Source organism: Syngnathus scovelli, chromosome 6 (assembly GCF_024217435.2).
Source record: "Syngnathus scovelli strain Florida chromosome 6, RoL_Ssco_1.2, whole genome shotgun sequence".
Taxonomy (NCBI): Eukaryota; Metazoa; Chordata; class Actinopteri; order Syngnathiformes; family Syngnathidae; genus Syngnathus; species Syngnathus scovelli.
This window is the reverse complement of record NC_090852.1, coordinates 16,361,522-16,379,675: the sequence shown is the minus strand read 5'-3', so window position 1 is coordinate 16,379,675 and position 18,154 is coordinate 16,361,522. Positions and strand designations below refer to the sequence as shown.

At 42.8% G+C, this 18,154-nt stretch overlaps 1 protein-coding gene across 3 annotated transcripts in view; it reads right to left on the bottom strand.

Annotated features, from left to right (window-relative positions):
• plxnb2b (plexin b2b) overlaps positions 1-18,154 on the bottom strand; it is a 105,535-nt gene that overhangs the window by 22,974 nt on the left and 64,407 nt on the right. For all 3 annotated transcript variants that reach the window (XM_049724325.2, XM_049724324.2, XM_049724326.2), the window contains 12 exons: positions 8,600-9,714; positions 8,333-8,521; positions 8,142-8,267; positions 6,453-6,553; positions 5,513-5,639; positions 5,036-5,195; positions 4,654-4,765; positions 3,290-3,401; positions 2,719-2,820; positions 2,555-2,644; positions 1,792-1,879; positions 1,471-1,655 (listed from right to left, as the gene is read on the bottom strand). In XM_049724325.2, the coding sequence (XP_049580282.1) occupies positions 1,471-1,655; positions 1,792-1,879; positions 2,555-2,644; positions 2,719-2,820; positions 3,290-3,401; positions 4,654-4,765; positions 5,036-5,195; positions 5,513-5,639; positions 6,453-6,553; positions 8,142-8,267; positions 8,333-8,521; positions 8,600-9,712 (2,505 nt within the window). In that variant the 5' untranslated portion in view covers positions 9,713-9,714. The remainder of the gene's footprint in view (positions 1-1,470; positions 1,656-1,791; positions 1,880-2,554; positions 2,645-2,718; positions 2,821-3,289; positions 3,402-4,653; positions 4,766-5,035; positions 5,196-5,512; positions 5,640-6,452; positions 6,554-8,141; positions 8,268-8,332; positions 8,522-8,599; positions 9,715-18,154) is intronic.

Genomic DNA, 18,154 nt, shown 5'->3' with positions numbered 1-18,154 from the left:
TAAAACTTTATAAACATAAGTCAGTGAGATGTTTTTTCACATATTAAAAATGCATGTAAAAGTAAACAGTCGTTAAAAAAAAAGGAGCTTGTCTGTTTGTTTGGCCTTGGGTGAGCCAGCAGACATTGGAACATGGACATCTTTTGATTGCTGAGTCAATACAATTATTTTCATGTTAAGGCCTTGCGCAATTGCCATTTTTTTTTTTAGCCCATACTTTTTCTCTCTAAATGACATAAAGGCTGAGCGGAGAATACATTTGTGCATTTGTGAGGTCCTCAAGAAAAACAAACTTCTGCTTTCAGACAAGGACAACATTAAATAAGCGGTTGCCATTGATTATTTCAAGCCTTTGCAAACTAACATTTGGCTTTAGCTTGCAAAATTAGAACTTTGCCCTCAGTAAATCGGTAAAAAATAATAATAAAATTCTGTCTTTATTTCAGAAAATTACCATCCCTACATTTCTTATAAAATGGCAAGGGTTGTTTTGACGTACATTTGCGACTTATCACAATAAATAGATACTTTTGGGGAAAATTATATTTTAATCATAAATAAATAAAGCTTTTTTTCCCAATATTTTGACAAAATCCAAGTTTTGTTGGCCCTTTTTGAATTTATTTTAAAATATTTTAATTTAGTTTGTATTTGGGCGGCTCGGTGGCGCACTGGGTAGCACGTCCGCCTCACAGTTAGGAGGGTGCGGGTTCGATTCCACCTCCGGCCCTCCCTGTGTGGAGTTTGCATGTTCTCCCCGGGCCCGCGTGGGTTTTCTCCGGGCACTCCGGTTTCCTCCCACATTCCAAAAACATGCTTGGTAGGCCGATTGAAGACTCCAAATTGTCCCTAGGTGTGAGTGTGAGTGCGATTGGTTGTCTGTCTCTGTGTGCCCTGCGATTGGCTGGCAACCAGTTCAGGGTGTCCCCCGCCTACTGCCCGATGACGGCTGGGATAGGCTCCAGCACGCCCGCGACCCCCGTGGGGAATAAGCGGTTCAGAAAATGGATGGATGGATAGTTTGTATTTCAAATTTATTCTCTTTATATTACAACTTTATTCTTGTCAAACAGTTGAATTTAGTCAACTTTTTTACTTTAATCTAAGAGGAAAAAATATTTGTATTATATTTTATAATTAAATATTCCAGTTTTATACTTCAACTTTAATCTCATAAAAATTGCCTTCAAAAATATACTCTATGAAAATGACTATAAATGCTTTTGCTGTTAAATCCCGACTTTCCAGACTAAATTTTTGTAATATTAAAAACAACTAATGAATTTAAAAAAAAACACAACTTCTCCTAAGTCTTTTCGAACAAAGTATGATTTGATCCTCAAGGAGAAACAAACTTATGCTGTCACACAAGGACAACATTGGATTATAAACTGCTCCAATTGAAAATCCAATCTTCGAAGGAAACGCCTTCCTGCCACTAATCGCCCACGCAAGTGATGAACAACTCACGTCCGTGATCTGGGGGGCGGGACACTCGGCCTCGCGAGGGTCCTCGGCGTCGTGCTGGTCGGGCATGCACAGCCGGTCGTACACGCACGCCTTGTGCCTGGCGCACCACACGCATCTGTAATTGAGGTCGGCGTTCTTACACAGACTGCAGTCCTCTCGTCCCACCGAGCAGTTGTACAAGGTGACTAAAACACAAAACAAACCAAGTCAGAAAAAGACAACAAAAATGTTCCCGCTGGTATCGGTGCGTAAGTATCGGAGTATATTTATTCTCCATACTGCGCCTCAAATCGGTAAGGAGCCTCGGCTATGCGAACATACCGTTTAATGTGCTGTCCATCTTCTTGCCAAGCTCCTTGTCCTTCACGTAAAGAACAACGTTTGTCTCCGGTGATTCATCGTAGGAAAACTAAACGTGGGGAGAAACATAAATGATTAATGGTCTATCCGCTGATTATCGGCACTTAAGCCCTTCAGATGTACGCTACTCCGCCGCTGCTCATGTAGAGAAAAAAAAATATATTGAGCATATCTTACTTTTACTTTAATTATATTCGAAGCCTATTCATACCCACAGAACGAGATATTCATGTTCATATGATTTTACATGACAGCTGTATACACTCTATATGCTAATTAATTACTGCATGTGCCCTTCTGGTTAGAAGCAATCCGCTTTTCATTGCTTAATCTAACGTGCAATTTGAGGGTCAGCACATGCGGGACCTTTTCATGTGTGAACAAAGCCCAATCGGAAATGAGCGGCTGAGAACCCATTTACATTTATGTTTTTGTTTTTGCAGGAATTAAAGTTTCATGGCTGCCACTAAATGTTCAATGCAATCGTGGTTCAAGATTTTGTATCTTCACCTTTTGCGTAATTTATATATATTATATAATAATAATTATAATAATAATAATTAATGCATAAATAAATAAATAAATAAATAAATAAATAAATAAATAAAATTATATACTATATCCTATATTATATATATTATTGGAATAGACAGTGTAACTTTTAGAACGTAATATTTCCGAATTCTAAGAAAATTGCATCGAAATGTATTGAAGCCAGACTCACATTGAATCCACTGAAAGTGTAAAAAGGTCCGTCCTCAGAGATGACTTCTTCCACATTCATGAGCTCCGTGCCGATGGTGAAAACACGACCCTGAGCGAAAACGCACAAAGGATGAGCCCGACCAACCTCGCTCCGCAGAGCGACGGGGTGGAACTCGGCGTTACCTGGTAAAGGTCTAAATTGATGCCCTGGAAGCCGATTGACTGCTTGTAGCCCACCGGGATCAGCATGGGGTCGGGATTCTCAAACTGAGGACACTTTCCTCCCTGGCGAGGCATCACAATGTGGATTTCAACGTGATTATAGTCGAGCCTTTTGCGTAGAAACTCGCTTTTGGCGCTGGGTGGCGCTCAAGCAAATCACCCATGTTGGGAAATAAAGTTTTTCATATGAAGACATCACCGCAGCATGAATATTTTTGCATGCCGCTATTTCCGTGGTGAAGTGTCTCTGATTGCTCGGCCTTGGCGGAGGTCTGCGCTCGACTGCGCACGTAGCGTCCTAGTTTACAATGCAAATGCGGAAAGCGCCGCGCTGTAACCGAGAATCTCATCTGCAGCGGCAGATAGGAAGCCTATCGGGCTAACATCTGCTGACTTGTAAATTGACACAGCCGCCAATAAATGTCCCGCGAGATGACGACGGCTGATAGCGGAATTACTTTTTTTTTTTTGTTAAATGACTTTCTCAGTCAGAAACTTTTTTTTTTTTTGGCGAGCGAGGAAACCGACCGACCTTTCGGTCTTTGATGATGCTAGGGGACGGGGCGCTGTCGTCCAAATCGGTGCAGGCGTGGTTGTGCGTGTTCCACTGGCAACCCCACGGACTGGCCACGCATGACATGCACCTGCAAACACATGACTCATTTTTAAAAAAAATCATTTTAATAAATTTATATTTGTTGTATTATTTCCATTGTCTTTCTATGTGTAATGTTTTTGTCTATTTTTGTCCAATATTTTGTCCAATTTATTTTATATATATTTGATATATTAGTATATATTTTATTTATCTCAATATTTTTGTATTCTGTCTAATAATTTGTGTATTTCAGTCTTTATTTTTATTTGTTTTTTTTTTCAAGGCGGCTCGGTGGCGCACTGGGTAGCACGTCCGCCTCACAGTTAGGAGGGTGCGGGTTCGATTCCACCTCCGGCCCTCCCTGTGTGGAGTTTGCATGTTCTCCCCGGGCCCGCGTGGGTTTTCTCCGGGCACTCCGGTTTCCTCCCACATTCCAAAAACATGCTTGGTAGGCCGATTGAAGACTCCAAATTGTCCCTAGGTGTGAGTGTGAGTGCGATTGGTTGTCTGTCTCTGTGTGCCCTGCGATTGGCTGGCAACCAGTTCAGGGTGTCCCCCGCCTACTGCCCGATGACGGCTGGGATAGGCTCCGGCACGCCCGCGACCCCCGTGGGGACTAAGCGGTTCAGAAAATGGATGGATGGATGGATGTTTTTTTTTTTGTCCAATACTTTGAGCATTGTTGCCTCAGCTATTATGTTGTGCACTTAATGGCAACCAAGAGTAAAATTCTATTATCAAAACAATCCATATTAATACGCATAATAATAGCAAACGACAATTTACACTCGCACTTAATGGACATTTTAGAGCTTGAATGCATTTAGGGGGAACGTGGAAGGAAAACAGCTCAGGGCTGGGATTCAAACGTGGAACCGTTGACTGCGAGGCAGACCGCGCCCGTGTGGAACTTGTTATCTTGTCCCGTTAAATGTAATCTCAGAAGATAAAAAGCGCATGTTTAAAGATGCAAACTCATCAAAGGGCATCAGGCATGAAAATCCATGTCGCTGACAGCAAAATGGATCTGGCCCACGTCATATAAGCAAAGCTCGTTCATCACCGGCGCCGCGGCGTGAAAAGGGAAAAAATTGGAAGCAAAGAAAGAAAACATGGCCAAATCGACTTTCCTATTTTGATTAATGAAAAGGAAACGGGCAATTTCCATCCCTTGGTAATACTAATAAAAAAAAGGAGGGAGGGGGGGAGCAGCAGGCATTACTATTTCCATTCATCTGTTTGCACGCACACACACACACGCGTCTCAGCAGGATATCCGAGTGACAGGTGGCACTCACGGCGTGTTTTCCGACTTCATGACGGTGGCGGCGCAGTTGTAGAACTGATAGTCGCGTGTAGCCAACTCCACCGTCTCGTTGACGAAGATCTTCACCGGCACGGCGACAAAATCTGAGGGCGAGTCACGGGCACTTTTAAGAGTCACCAAGTTTGTGTTGAAATAATAACAATAATAATACAAATAAAATAATAAATATAAAAATAAATAAATAAAAAAGGAAATGATAATAAAAAAGAATAATTGTGGTCAGGGGAAAAAGCACACGTTTTTCCTCTGCTTTATATTTAATACAGGTGGGCTCATTTATATTTCACGAGGGTGATTTATTTATTTATGAACGTAACTCCCTCTCGGGCAATTGAATAAAAAATGCAGCGTACCTCGGTGCCCGCTGGTGTGCGGGATGAGCGTCGGCGGCGGCAGGTCGCACGTGACCTGACCCGAGTCGGACATGACGCCGTCGCTGTGGAACGTCTTGAAGGAGCACCGCAGGCGGTCCGAGGGTCCGATGGCGGGCAGGGAGGAAATATTGATCTTCACCTAGGACGCGATGGAACGTCAATGAATCAGTCGTTTGTATTATTTTGGAATTAGTTTTAGGGAAAACAAATTTGGGTGGATTTCAGGTGTGTACATTTAAAAAAGGCAAACACAGGAATCAGAAAGAAGAAAAAAAGCACGGCGAAAAATGGAGTCTCCGTCTTCAAGGGCTCAGGTATAATAAGCCGGTTCGGGTCGATACGGAGCAGGAATAAACCTGAGCCCCGGCTTTTGGACTCTCGGTGGCAAGCGTTCATCAGAGTGTGAAGAACAAACAGATGGAACAAAAATGGAAAGAGGAGAGCCGAGCGAGCTACCTTCTGGGTCTTTTTGCACGAGAGGTTGGAAGGGTAGAAGTAGACGATCTTGACACATTGCTGCCGCGGGCTCCACAGCCAGCCATTCTTCTCCTCTGCCCGCCGGCACTCAGACCTCCTGGTGCACCTGCAGACGCAGCGTGAGCGCACACGCACGCGCACAGGCCCTAAAGCGTCAGTTCCACATCTCAAAGCTCAACGCGCACAAAAAAAGCTAAACCCCCATTTTGAAGATCTCAGAAATGCTGAAAGATTTCTCACAATGTGCTGTTGGAAAGAACGAGGAATACGAAGTCCAACTGACAAATTTCTTCCAGCAAAAAATGCAACATCATTTTTCTAATAGTTCAAGAAATACTCCATCCATCCATCCATCCATCCATCCATCCATCCATCCATCCATCCATCCATCCATCCATCCATCCATCCATCCATCCATCCATCCATCCATCCATCCATCACTCCATCCATCCATCCATCCATCCATCCATCCATCCATCCATCCATCCATCCATCCATCCATCCATCCATCCACCCACCCACCCACCCACCCAACCCATCCATCCCTTCCTCCCTACTTAACACGGGTTGAAAAGCGCTGCACTCATTTTGTGCTAGCATAATGCACCTTCTTCCAAAATGAAGCTTCAGGCCGACGAGGCAGCTATTGATCCCCGCAATCAATCCAGGCAAATATGTGGCAAACATCAGCATTGTACGCATGAATAGAAATCGGCGAGAGTGCATTCCGCCGCACGCGGCTGACAAACTGCTTTAATTTCTGCCGGCTGCACCGAGCGAGCGAGAGAGACGGGATATTAACAATGTGGGTTAGTAAAAACGTCCGTCGTAAAACATCGTGCAAAATATTCCCATGTGTTGGGGAGCTGGAACTTTGCCTGTGTGTGCGTGCGTGAATGTGTGTGTGTGTATTTCTCACCTGCCCTCCAGCACACACCAGCCACAATAAGGGTCCCTCATATTGACGCAAGACTGGCAGTCCTTCTTCTGCAGGCACGACTCCACGGGCACCTTGGTGATCTGCGGCATGAGCGCACGTCACGTGATCAGTCGGCGGTCACCCGAGGCAAGACGAGCGGCCCGGCGGGCGAGGCTTCGGAGGCACGCGATGTCACAAAAGAAGCCTCTTTGAATAATCCAGCCGGTACTTCTGTCACGGCCTCGAGGAGTCAAAATCTATTTGGTCTATTTACAATCCAGTCGGATTATCGTTTCTGTTGACAATGGTGGAAATTTCGCCTTAATGTGATTTTCCGTTCATTAATTTACACAGCTGCTTTTCTGTAGAGATTTTTTTTTTAATCATGCCAAAATGGCAACATATTTGGAATTTTTAAATATTAATCAAAAATAATTTTACAATATTTTAAATGATTTTAGTTTATTTTAAATAATGTAAATTATATTGTATAATAATTTACTTTTTAATCATTTATATTTCACTAATATTCTTTAAAAAAATGATTTTTTAAATTGTTTAATTAATTTATTAAAAAATTAATGTATTTAAATATTACAAAAAGATTAATTAATTAAAAAAATGGAGATGCAAGGCTTCTATTGGACACTACAATAAATCGAAAATGACTTTTTTTAATTCAGGAAAAAAAAATTTATACATTCATTTGATTGAATCTTTTTTTTTTTTTTTTTTTACCGATTTACCAATATTGTTTTTTGAGGGTAGAAATTAGACAGATGTCTTGTCTCTCAGTCCACTTAAGCCCCAAAATATGATTCTCCTGCTCTATCACGGCAGCGGCAGATGTATTTTTCACGCACACTTTGACTTTATGGCGCAGCAAAAGCGAAGAAGTATATTTTTTTTTTCCTTCTGGTTTTTATAACCGTTGGACGTAAGGTGTCAGCTGCGTTAAAACCTCTCCGCCGTCGTGACTATGATGGGGATTTAGAAATAATTTACGAGCAGTCGATTATCAGACAGGCGCAGCAAACAGCTCTTTCCTCTTTGGCGTACGCAATTCCCACACTTTCCCCTTGGGGATGGTTTGAAAATTAATTTCTGGGCGTCCATTATGGTATTTTTTTTCCCCGCTGCAGGTAATGCACAGGTTGAATTTAAGTGCCACGCGATAAATGTCAGTAAGGTGCATTAAATATTCCGTATGTCTTTTTTTTTTTTTTTTATGAATGAATTTGCCCACCCATTTTATATCGAGGAAAAACACGTGTAGCGTGTAGCACCTCGATATGCGCTAACGTTTGGTTAGCTACCTTTTTGTTTTGTCTCGTCGTAACCCCGTCTTCAGCCTAACTTATGATAAATAAACTCGCTTGCTCCTCATAGCTGCACATTTTTAGAAAATACCAAAGTTGAAGAACATCATCTCGCCTTCCTTACACCCCCGAATTACCGAGCAGCTTCTCCCCGCTATTCTGGAATCCAAACGGTTAGTAAATAAAATTGTGGTAGTGAGGCAAACGGCCTTTTTTTTTTCTGTCAGGCATACAAATAGTTTTCCCAGCCAGCGTGACACCAAAAAGTAGCTGAGATTCTCAACCGTTGAAGTTCAAGGAAAGAAATGACCCTCTCGGCCATTTTTGGTCCAAATTTTCAAGCTGAGTAAATGAAAAATAGTGGAGGCACCTTTTTTTCTGTGGTGATGTAGAGGTGGCTCTGGTCCATATCGAAGAAAAGGTTCTTGTTCACCTTCTCCCCCAAGGTGTCGCCGGGGGCCTTGCCGTACACGTACGACGGGGAGGTTAGGTGAGCCTGCAGAAAGAAAATAACGAGATCCGTGGATGCGTTAAGAAAGGTCAAGCCGGGCTCTTGTCTACCTTGAAGACTTCTCCCTGGCTGTTGCCCAAAAAGGCGACGGTGTGATCGTTCTCCACGGCGACGGCGACCGCGGTGAGAAGGCCCGGCTTGATCAACACGGCGTTGGATTTCAAGGCGAAGCGAGGTTTGCTGGCCAGGGGCGTCGGCAGGAAATCCCCGCCGCACTTGTACTGCTCCAACGTGTCTTTCTGGATGACAGAAGAACATATATGCTTCAACTTTCGGATGGATTCCACCAAGAGGGAGGAAAAAAGAAGAGCCCTCACCGCAATCTTGGACGTGCAGAACTCTGCTGTCTTTGAGGAATACGGGATGTCCACGGCGGGGAACCCTGAAATTTTCCCCGAGTCGCTGTAGCAGGCGGTGATGATGTCCACCAGACGCTCGTTGATGGCGTTGAGCGTGTACACGCACAAAGCCGAGTCGCTGTGGTCGTCTTCCGAGCTGGCCACCATGAAGAGCACTTTATTCCAGGGCTGGACTTTCCCGTACGTGCCCCATTCCGTCATGACCCGACTCAACTCCTTGCCCGGCGAGGCCACGTAGGCCGCCTGGACTTTGCTGTAGCGGTTGTCCTGACCGCACATGAGCTGCAGCTCCGTGTGGGAATACAAATGGTGGTCGTTCTCGCACAGTCGAGACACAAAGGTCACGTTTTTGTTATCGGTACCGTCCAGCGTCCGGGAGAAGACGAAGTAAACGAAGCCGTCGGCGGCGAAGGCGTGCCTGAAGTCGTGCAGGTACCTGGGCCCGAAGGGCATGGTCTGGATGGTGGAGGCCTCGATGATGCTCTCGAACACCACCCATTCGCGGAAATCCTGCAGAATGCGCGTGGTGATGATCTTAGTGCTGTCCAGGCTTCCGTAGCCTTTGCCCACCAGGAACACGTCAAACTTGTGCGCCTCCTTGACGAAGGTGGACATGACGCCCACTACGTTGACGTTGTCCTCGATGCTGGCCACGTAAGTCCGCTCGCCCTTGTTGTCGCTGTAGTAGAGCTCCTGCCCCACGTCGGACAGGTTGAGCAGGGAGCAGATGCCCCGGTAACGGCTACCGCAGACGATGAGCGAGCCGTTGGACGGGTGCACCAGCAGCAGCTTGTTGATGTTAGCCATGAGTTTGGTGTCCTGGCAGGCCGAAGCCGGCGGCGTGCAGGTCCTGGCGTCCTTCCGGGGGCCCGTCTCCGCCCGGGCTTCGAATTGCAGCGACGGCCCCAGCTGGTAAACGGCATTGACGGCCCCCAGGTACACGCGGCCAGTGCGCGGGTCCCGCACCGCGTTGTTGATGGGCGTGTCCGAGGTGAACTCGGGGAAACCCTCCTGGGAGGCGAATGTCAACTGGCAAGCGAGGAAGAGGAGGAGGTAGACCCGGCTTGCCATTTCTGCGGACAAACAAAATGAAATAAGAACTATAAAGGAAATATCAATAGCGGTGCACCACCTGGCACGATCTTAAGTACCCTTTTTTTTCCTAACTGTTTTTTAGTTGAAAGTTACATAAGAATGGAAACAAAAGAATTGCAGAGGTAGCGTTTTACCTGCCAAACTAACCCAAGAGACACAACTATGACCTCGTTACACTATAAATAATCCCGACAGTGACCTGTTTTCTCGAGAACTATTTTGTTTAGGGGCAAAAAAAAAAAAACTAGTTCATGTAACAGCTGTTCACTGTGACATGCATGGATTACTTTGGTTGAATGCTATTTGTCATGGCTATGAGCAGCAAAAAAAAAAAAAAGAAATTTGCCATTAAATATAAATATTTGTGTGTGGATGCAAAACAGCAGGGGGGTTGCACACTTCAAAATGGGTGAAGTTGCTGTTATGTAGATTTAGGTTAGCGGGATAAAAGATTGCCTCGAGCTAATAAGGCCGCCAGGAGCCAAAAGTCGGCACCACCTGCTCCCACTCGCATGACAGTTAGTTACTTTGAACCACTTTAGACAGTCGAGAAACAAAAAGTAACTCGGTCGCTTTTTGAGATTTATTACCTCCGCCAAGGCATGATATATTGTTTCATGTGTTTGTTGCTTGCTTTTCTACTTTCTGCCGGTGACAAATCACGGTCAAAATACTTCAGAGGTTCTTTGAGATTGCTTTTGCTGAATGCGACTGAAGCAGACAATTGGGAACAGATTAAAGTTGGTGACTTATGTGTCGCTTAAATATTTTATGGGTTTTTATTAAATAGGTTTTTAGGTTTATTCTTTATCAAGGTGGAATATTTGAAGGTAAAGTTTGTGTTTTGGAAGGCGACATTTAATGATTTTAGTCATTAAAGGAAGTTTAATGTTTAATTAAATTCAGTTGGTTTTAATTAGTTTTTTAGAGCAAAATTTATTTTGTCAACGAACATGTTTTTTTAAATTTCGTTTTGCTATTTGTTAGCTTTCATCACTCTTGGAATTATCGTGACTGCTTTGATAAATCTATTTTCTAACTAGTTTGGAAACTCTGCTTTGCCAGAAACTATTTGCATTGATATACAATCTCTTCACCTTGTTGTCTTTGAGAGTTTTGTAATGAATTGATACCAAACTCAAGAATGATCGTAAATGGGCTCTCCGGGGCTCTGGCTGGCCCGTTTAAAAAGCTTTGGACCTATTCCAAATTCAGCAGCATAAAAAATGATACCGCCACAAGTGCTTCGAGAAAAAAAATATGAAAAGATGAGCCTTGTAAAACACCGCCGTCGTCGTTACGGAGCAACAGCTGAGGTTCGGGTGTGTGCGTGGGCCTCGCTCGGCGCCGTTTGCTCAGGTGGAGGTGAAAATGGACGCGCACGCACATTTGCAGCTAGCCCGCTAACATCTCGCTTTCTGCATAAATGTCTTATGATGTTTTAAAACATTTCATCAACATCCAAATTGAGCAATAAAACGCTAGTCTGTGCCCATCCGGCGTTGAAATGTGAGCAATTGTTTTGTTTTTATGCTTTAATTAAAGAAAAAATGTCGAGTTGGCAGGATGAGAGATGCCGTCGCTAAGCGAAAAAGCCCGAGAAGTACATTAAGGGGACGTTTATGTGACAGACTAATAAAAGCCAACCTCCTACGCAGGACTTTTCGGAGTCAATGATTTGCATTTATTTCGGCTTTATTTCGATAGTACGGTGGGCTGGCGATGATTGAGAACTTGTGAGAACCGCTCACTGAGCTGAAGTCTCTGATTTCAACTTCCGCTTCTAAAATACTTCGTCAAAATACAAAATATTATTTCAATTCTGTTTCCAGACATAAAGTTTTGAGAAAACATTTCAAGGATGGCGGCGAAGAACGACGATGTCAAATATGTGACGGCTATTATAGAAAACACAATGAGCCGCTTTGGTTTTTGTTAGCGGGAACAAAAAGTTCATAAGTAAGACAAACAAACAACAAAACGTTGGGGTGACAGAGGGAAACGGCGGCCGTAATAAAGTCGATCAAGCGTGAAGATGAGAAATGTTGGCTGCCGTGAGCTATTCAGAGCTGGATTTTTTAGCGCAGAGCGACGTTTTGGCAATGAAGCCTGAAGACCTCAGACGCTGGCGCGTCAAGGCAGAAGGCCTTCCCAGAAAAAAAAATAATTCAGAGTGGCGGCAAAGTGACTTTCATAGACATGTTTCTCGTTTAGAGGATTCAACGTCGGTTCAAGCTGTGTGGTGAGTCGGATGACATTTGACTTCTTGCTGTTTGGGTGTTTGTGGGCTGCGTTTTGAAAACACAGTGGAGCCTTGAAAGTCAGGCGTGTCATTATTTCTGAATTACTGGAGGAAATACAAAAAAAAAAAAAAAATGTGTGGCTAGTTCCTGGTAAACTGAATTCATTTGTTTCTAAATACATTTCCATAATATAAAATAATAAAATAATAATATATAAATATATAAGAAATATGAGATAAATAATAATAAAATAATAAATAAAAATAAATACAATAATAATTGGGCAATCCAAAAAAAAAAAAACTCAAAATCTCAAATGTGTGGCATGTTATGCTAGTTCCTGGTAAACTGAATTCATATTTGTTTCTAAATACATTTCCATAATATAAAATAATAATAATAAAATAATAATATATAAATATATAATAAAAAAATATTAAATAAATAATTATAAACATATAAATAAAAATAAATACAATAATAATTGGGCAATCTAAAAAAAAAGGAAAGGCCAGCAAGTCTAAATATTGGCCGCATTAGTAAATATGGACAGTAACTGGAGCGTGACTTCCTCTCTGACCACATTGTTGACCGGGCAGTTAATAGCGACAATATTTCCATTACACGGACGTCCTCTAAAAAGTTGGATTCTGATTTGTTCCGTGAGAAGAGATTTCAACAAAACACAGCCTGACAATGTCAGGGCAAACCAATATTTGCAGAGCAAAACTCTTCAAAGAAAACACAAAAGGGAATATGAATTTCCCTCCGTTGCTTCATTGTGGGTCAGCGCACAGGCAATTCTTGACATATTTCAAAGGAGCCCGTTCTCTCCTCGGATGTCTCCGTACGTCCCCGGTACTTTTCATCCTTTTTCCCTGTGCCTAATCCTGATCACAGGAACTAAAACGGCTTCAAAGCGCAGAAAAGAGGCAAACGTCTGGCGGGCGAATGAGCGCAGGTGGAATCAAACCAATTGCTACCTTATTATTATTTTTTTTTTCCTATCCTCACGACAGGTGGGAGAACACGACGAGCGGGCAGCGCATCCAACATGTGTCTATTTGGGAATAAATGAAGGCTGCTAAAATTAGCGAACCACGTGCTGCATCAGCCAGCAGCTAATGAAGCTTCTCGCGGTCGGAGATAAATAATAGCGAGACGCGGCTAATGAAGACGGGCCTATTTGAAAATGTGATTCTATGAAAGCGCCGATTGTGGAATAAATAACAGACCAAATGAAGACGAATGAGACCTTTTCCTCTGCGCACGTTTTTTTTTACCCCGTTGAAATGACAACAGGGTCAGCGCTAATGGTGCTTTTCCGCTTCACTGGAATCTACCAAAAAATTGACCGTATTGATCGGATAGAAACACGCTGAGTTCAAAAAACAGATTGCTAACGTTAGCTTGTGAGTTCTTTTTTTTTACTCAGTATCCTGAAATATGATTGATGTGATTCCTTAACCTGTGAGGAGAGTGTAAACAAAATGCTGAGTCATCGTTGAAATTCAAATGAAAATGTCGCAGGCGCAGACATGGAAATGAAGGTGTGTCACTCCGACTGACGCGGCGGCGGTGACAACTGTCATCTCTTCTTCCAGATGTGTGCATCCGACTCGTACAAAAAAGCACCTCTCAGCAGAAGGAAATCAAAGATGATTGAAAAATGTCAGACGTGCAGCCGACATGTACAGGTTTTTAGGGCTTTAGCGGATAGAAAGATGAACACGCGCACACACACAGTTTGAAGTGCTGACAAGGTAATCCGACTGTGACCACCACCACAGTACCGCACGGCGCTCTTGTGACAGAGGCCATTAAAAGCAGCAAGTACACCACACAAAAGCACACAGCGCTCACGTGGATCTATCTGGAGCATCGCACAAACGTGGAAGGCTCAGCGTGTTTGAAAATAAATCAAAAGCAGTTATAACTTGGGCTTTTTACAATGGAGCAAAATTAGGGTGGAAAAATCATTTTTTAAGATTAACAGCATTTTTGAGCCCATCTGTTTGACAAAATAGAGCACTGCTACGTTAGCTTTGGCGTTAGCCAGTTAGCTTGATCCCGAAAGGCTCGCGACTAGGTTGTGATCAAAGGTGATGGCAAATTAATTAAAATTAAGATTAATTAATTAAAATTAACCCTAAAATCTTCATAACTGCCTAAATTAAGAGTATTTTGAAGCTTTTTAAACCAATTACCACTTCAACAAAGTTCCACATTGCGATGAAGTAGCTTAGCATAATGGTGCTCATCCACAAAATATATCTTATCTATTCCTAAAGACTATTTATTATTATTGTAAGCCATTATAACATTATAAAAAGTTGCAGTAGGACAATGAAAAATGTCATTTTGAGAATTTTTAAGCTTTTTAAACCAAGTACCACTTCATCAAAGTTCCACATTGTGATGAAGTAGCTTAGCATAATGGTGCTCATCCACAAAATATATATAATCTATCCCTAAAGACTATTTATTATTATTGTAAGCCATTATAACATTATAAAAAGTTGCAGTAGGACAATAAAAAATGTAATTTTGAGAGACAAGAGTATTTTAAGCTTTATAAACCAAGTACCACTTCATCAAAGTTCCACATCGCGATGAAGTAGCTTAGCATAATGGTGCTCATCCACAAAATATATATTATCTATCCCTAAAGACTATTTATTATTATTGTAAGCCATTATAACATTATAAAAAGTTGCAGTAGGACAATAAAAAATTTAATTTTGAGAGACAAGAGTATTTTAAGCTTTTTAAACCAAGTACCACTTCAACAAAGTTCCACATAATGGTGCTCATCCACAAAATACATATTATCTATTCCTAAAGACTATTTATTATTATTGTAAGCCACTATAACATTCTAAAAAGTTGCCGTAGGACAATGAAAAATGTAATTTTGAGAGACAATGTTCTACTTCCACAGCAGTAATAAACACAAAAGCTGAGTCAGCAAGTTTTGAGCCAGATACATGGAAAGCCAAGGCTCCCGAACTCTAAGAACATAATAGGATACAACCCCATACTGCGATCATATTCACATTCAGCACTTTCTTTATCTATCTTTAGCTTTTGACACACACCGCCTGTGATGCTGATGTGTGTCTACGTTCATGTAGCAGCCAGATAAAAAAAGCGAGCGGCTATTAAATGAGTTGACCCCGGAGGCCTCACAGCGCGGCGGGGGGGGAAGAGGTGAACAAGGGGTTAAATACTTTCAAGCACATCTTGTCTTTGGCATGCGTGTGCCAGGAGGTCTGAAAAGGCCCGATAGCGTGTGTACAAGGCGACATGACAACGCGGCTGGAAATGAGGGCTTGCTCGTAATTCAGACACTCGCGCTCCACTGAGTCACATTGTTGGGGATGATACGTGAAGTGCGTGGGACTCTCTCTCTCTCTGTTCTCTCGGGATGCTCGCTCGTCCCATCTTGGGTAAAACTGTTCCCGGAGTTTTGTGTGACGCGCAAGCCAATTTCCATGGGAACAATTACCTCGCCGTCAGGCTTGGCAGTTCATTCGTTTCAATTTGACAGACTGGGAGAAGCAGCAGCAGGGCCAGACATTGTTTTTTTTTTTTTTTTTTTTTTTTTTAGGGGGTGCAAGGTGATACCAGTGAACAGCCTTTTTTGAAAAATAATTTCATTTTGAATCCTTTTTGTTTAATATTGCAATCATTTTTTTTTTCCAGTAGATTGATCCGCACCACTGATACATGCTTGCCTCTACACTCTGTCCCTGGTTGTCATGGTAACAAACCCCGGATTGGCCATTGGCCATGGGGGCTGTCGAGCTTGCATGAGAGAAGGCCACCCACTCAAATGAGCTGATTGCGGTAAGACAAGAAAAAATATGTAACGTAAGCTCAGTGCAGCTGGAGCAAAGTATCTTGAGCTAATCTTCCAGATGCTAACTTGGACGTCGTAGCTCGACCAAGCGTGGTGGGAGCTGTTTTTTTTCTTGTGTTTTTTTTTTTTTTTTTTTTTTCCTAACGTACGTGTTTGTTATGTGGACACAGCTGGCGCGTGGCAGGAAGCCGATTAAACTGTCCGAGAGAGGAGCTCCTTTTCGGGAGCCAAGTGCACCTCTACTGCGTCCAAACAGAAGCTGATACACACAACACACACACACAAACCACTAATGGGAGAATTACATTGGAATAAACTTAATTATGTTTGGAATGAAACAGTGGAACAGAGGTTGATCTTAAAAAGGATATTTTATGCGAAATTGACTTTTTAACAGCTTGTGTACAAATAGTTGAGTGCCTGCTCATCCGATAACTATGAAATTAAACAACCCAGCAAATTATCTGGCTTTTTTCGGAAAATGTCTCTGCGAGCGAGCACTTCCAAAACAGATGTAATAACAGCCCTGAATTGAGTCTCTCTGCGCATGACTTAGCCGCTAGGCCTGGCGAAGATTCAGGGCCACTTTCAAGCAAATCCAAAAGCATTAGCAGAGCTGCATTGAGTTTTGTTGGATGCACAGATTAGCCTGAGCAAACAAAGTTAGCATCTGATGAGAGAGCCATAATTGATCTCAACAAACTCTTGATTGCGTGTTCAATCCCACAACCTAGTCGTCATGGCAACACGACCTATTCTCACCCTCGGCTCAGCATTACTGTAAACGGGGCGACGTTTCTGTCTTGGGGAGTTTTGACAAAAACATGTCAGAGTGAAAAAAGTGTGAACAATTCACAATACGTCTCCTTGAAATAACTTTCTTCTATTAATATACAAATTTGCCGCTTGTCAAGATGAAACGTGTTAACACACTGGAGGGGGTGTTGAAATAGGCGCTGGCTGATGTCTCCGCTTCTTAAATCAAACATCTTTCCTATCAAGCCTAAAACATGTTTACGATGAAGGACACTTCATTAGGTACACTCACTCAATGCAATCCAATATAAGAGCTGCAGCAGTATATATATATATATATATATATATATATATATATATATATATATATATATATATATATATATATATTGAGAGCAACTTTTCCGCAGCTTGTCTATAAGATTTAAATTCTATTATCAGCCGTCTGATTTAGAAATCAGGAAACAAGCGATCACGCCCATCTATGACTCGGCCAGCGTTACCCTGACAAAGCCGGGGCCCGCTAAGGCTAAAAGCACACGACGCTACGTGGCATCACGCCTCATTGATGCCGGCGAAGTGAAATCATTACAGCCAATAAGGTGTGTAATGGATTTCTTCCCGGTGGCCATTCTGCCTTGCGTGACTTCTTAATTGCGGCGCCGGGCGCTCCGAGGCTCAATGCCTTAAGGTGGGTGAGCGTTAGGACCAAATGCCCCCACCACCTTGCCAGAGGAGAGATTCTAACATTGTATGTCTTTTAAATAAATAAATAAATCCCAAACATAAAATGTAAGGATTCCCAGTTGTAAATGCTAACACAATGCTAACGCGTGCTTAGCTAGCTTGCCATTTTGCACAAACTTCCATTCACGATTGGCCTTCAAAGTCGAGACTTTGTAAAGCACGATAAACTTGAATTTACTTAAGTGACAGTTCCAAATTTGTAACTTTTTAACTAACTTTGCCGCGTATTGTTGGCTCAGATGAGTCGTCGTTAATATACAGGGTTGGTAAGTGCGCGCCCTTGCGAGGCCTTGCTCGTTTCGGGATTGGAGCGAGGCGAGACACCTCGACGAAGAAGGCAGCAAAGAAGGCGAGATGACAGCGGCGCGGCGAGAGCGAACAGCGGGAAGGCAATCACACGTGTCATCGACTGAGCCGCAATAGCTCCATTGTGAGGAGCTGCCAGGTGCCCGTCACTTGTCAAAATGTGTCAGCGTGACGGATGATGAACGAGCGTCGTCGTCGCCGCGGAAAGTTTGGCCGTCGCTCGGCTTTTTACATTTCATGCTGTCGGGAAATACACCAAAAAGATCAACGGGGTTCTATTTAGGCGACTGAAAACAGCGCCTTCATGTGAAAAAGAGATTTTTGCTTCTTATGAAAATGTGCTTTTTAGCTAGCAAAACAGCTAGCAAACAATAAAGTACTTTGCTTTAATAAAGGACATTTCTTGAGACCGCTGGGCATTTTTATTTCAATATGTAGACTACGACAATCCAATTTTCTTCATGGACTGGGAAGCCATCGTAAACGGAAGACCAGAAACTGTGA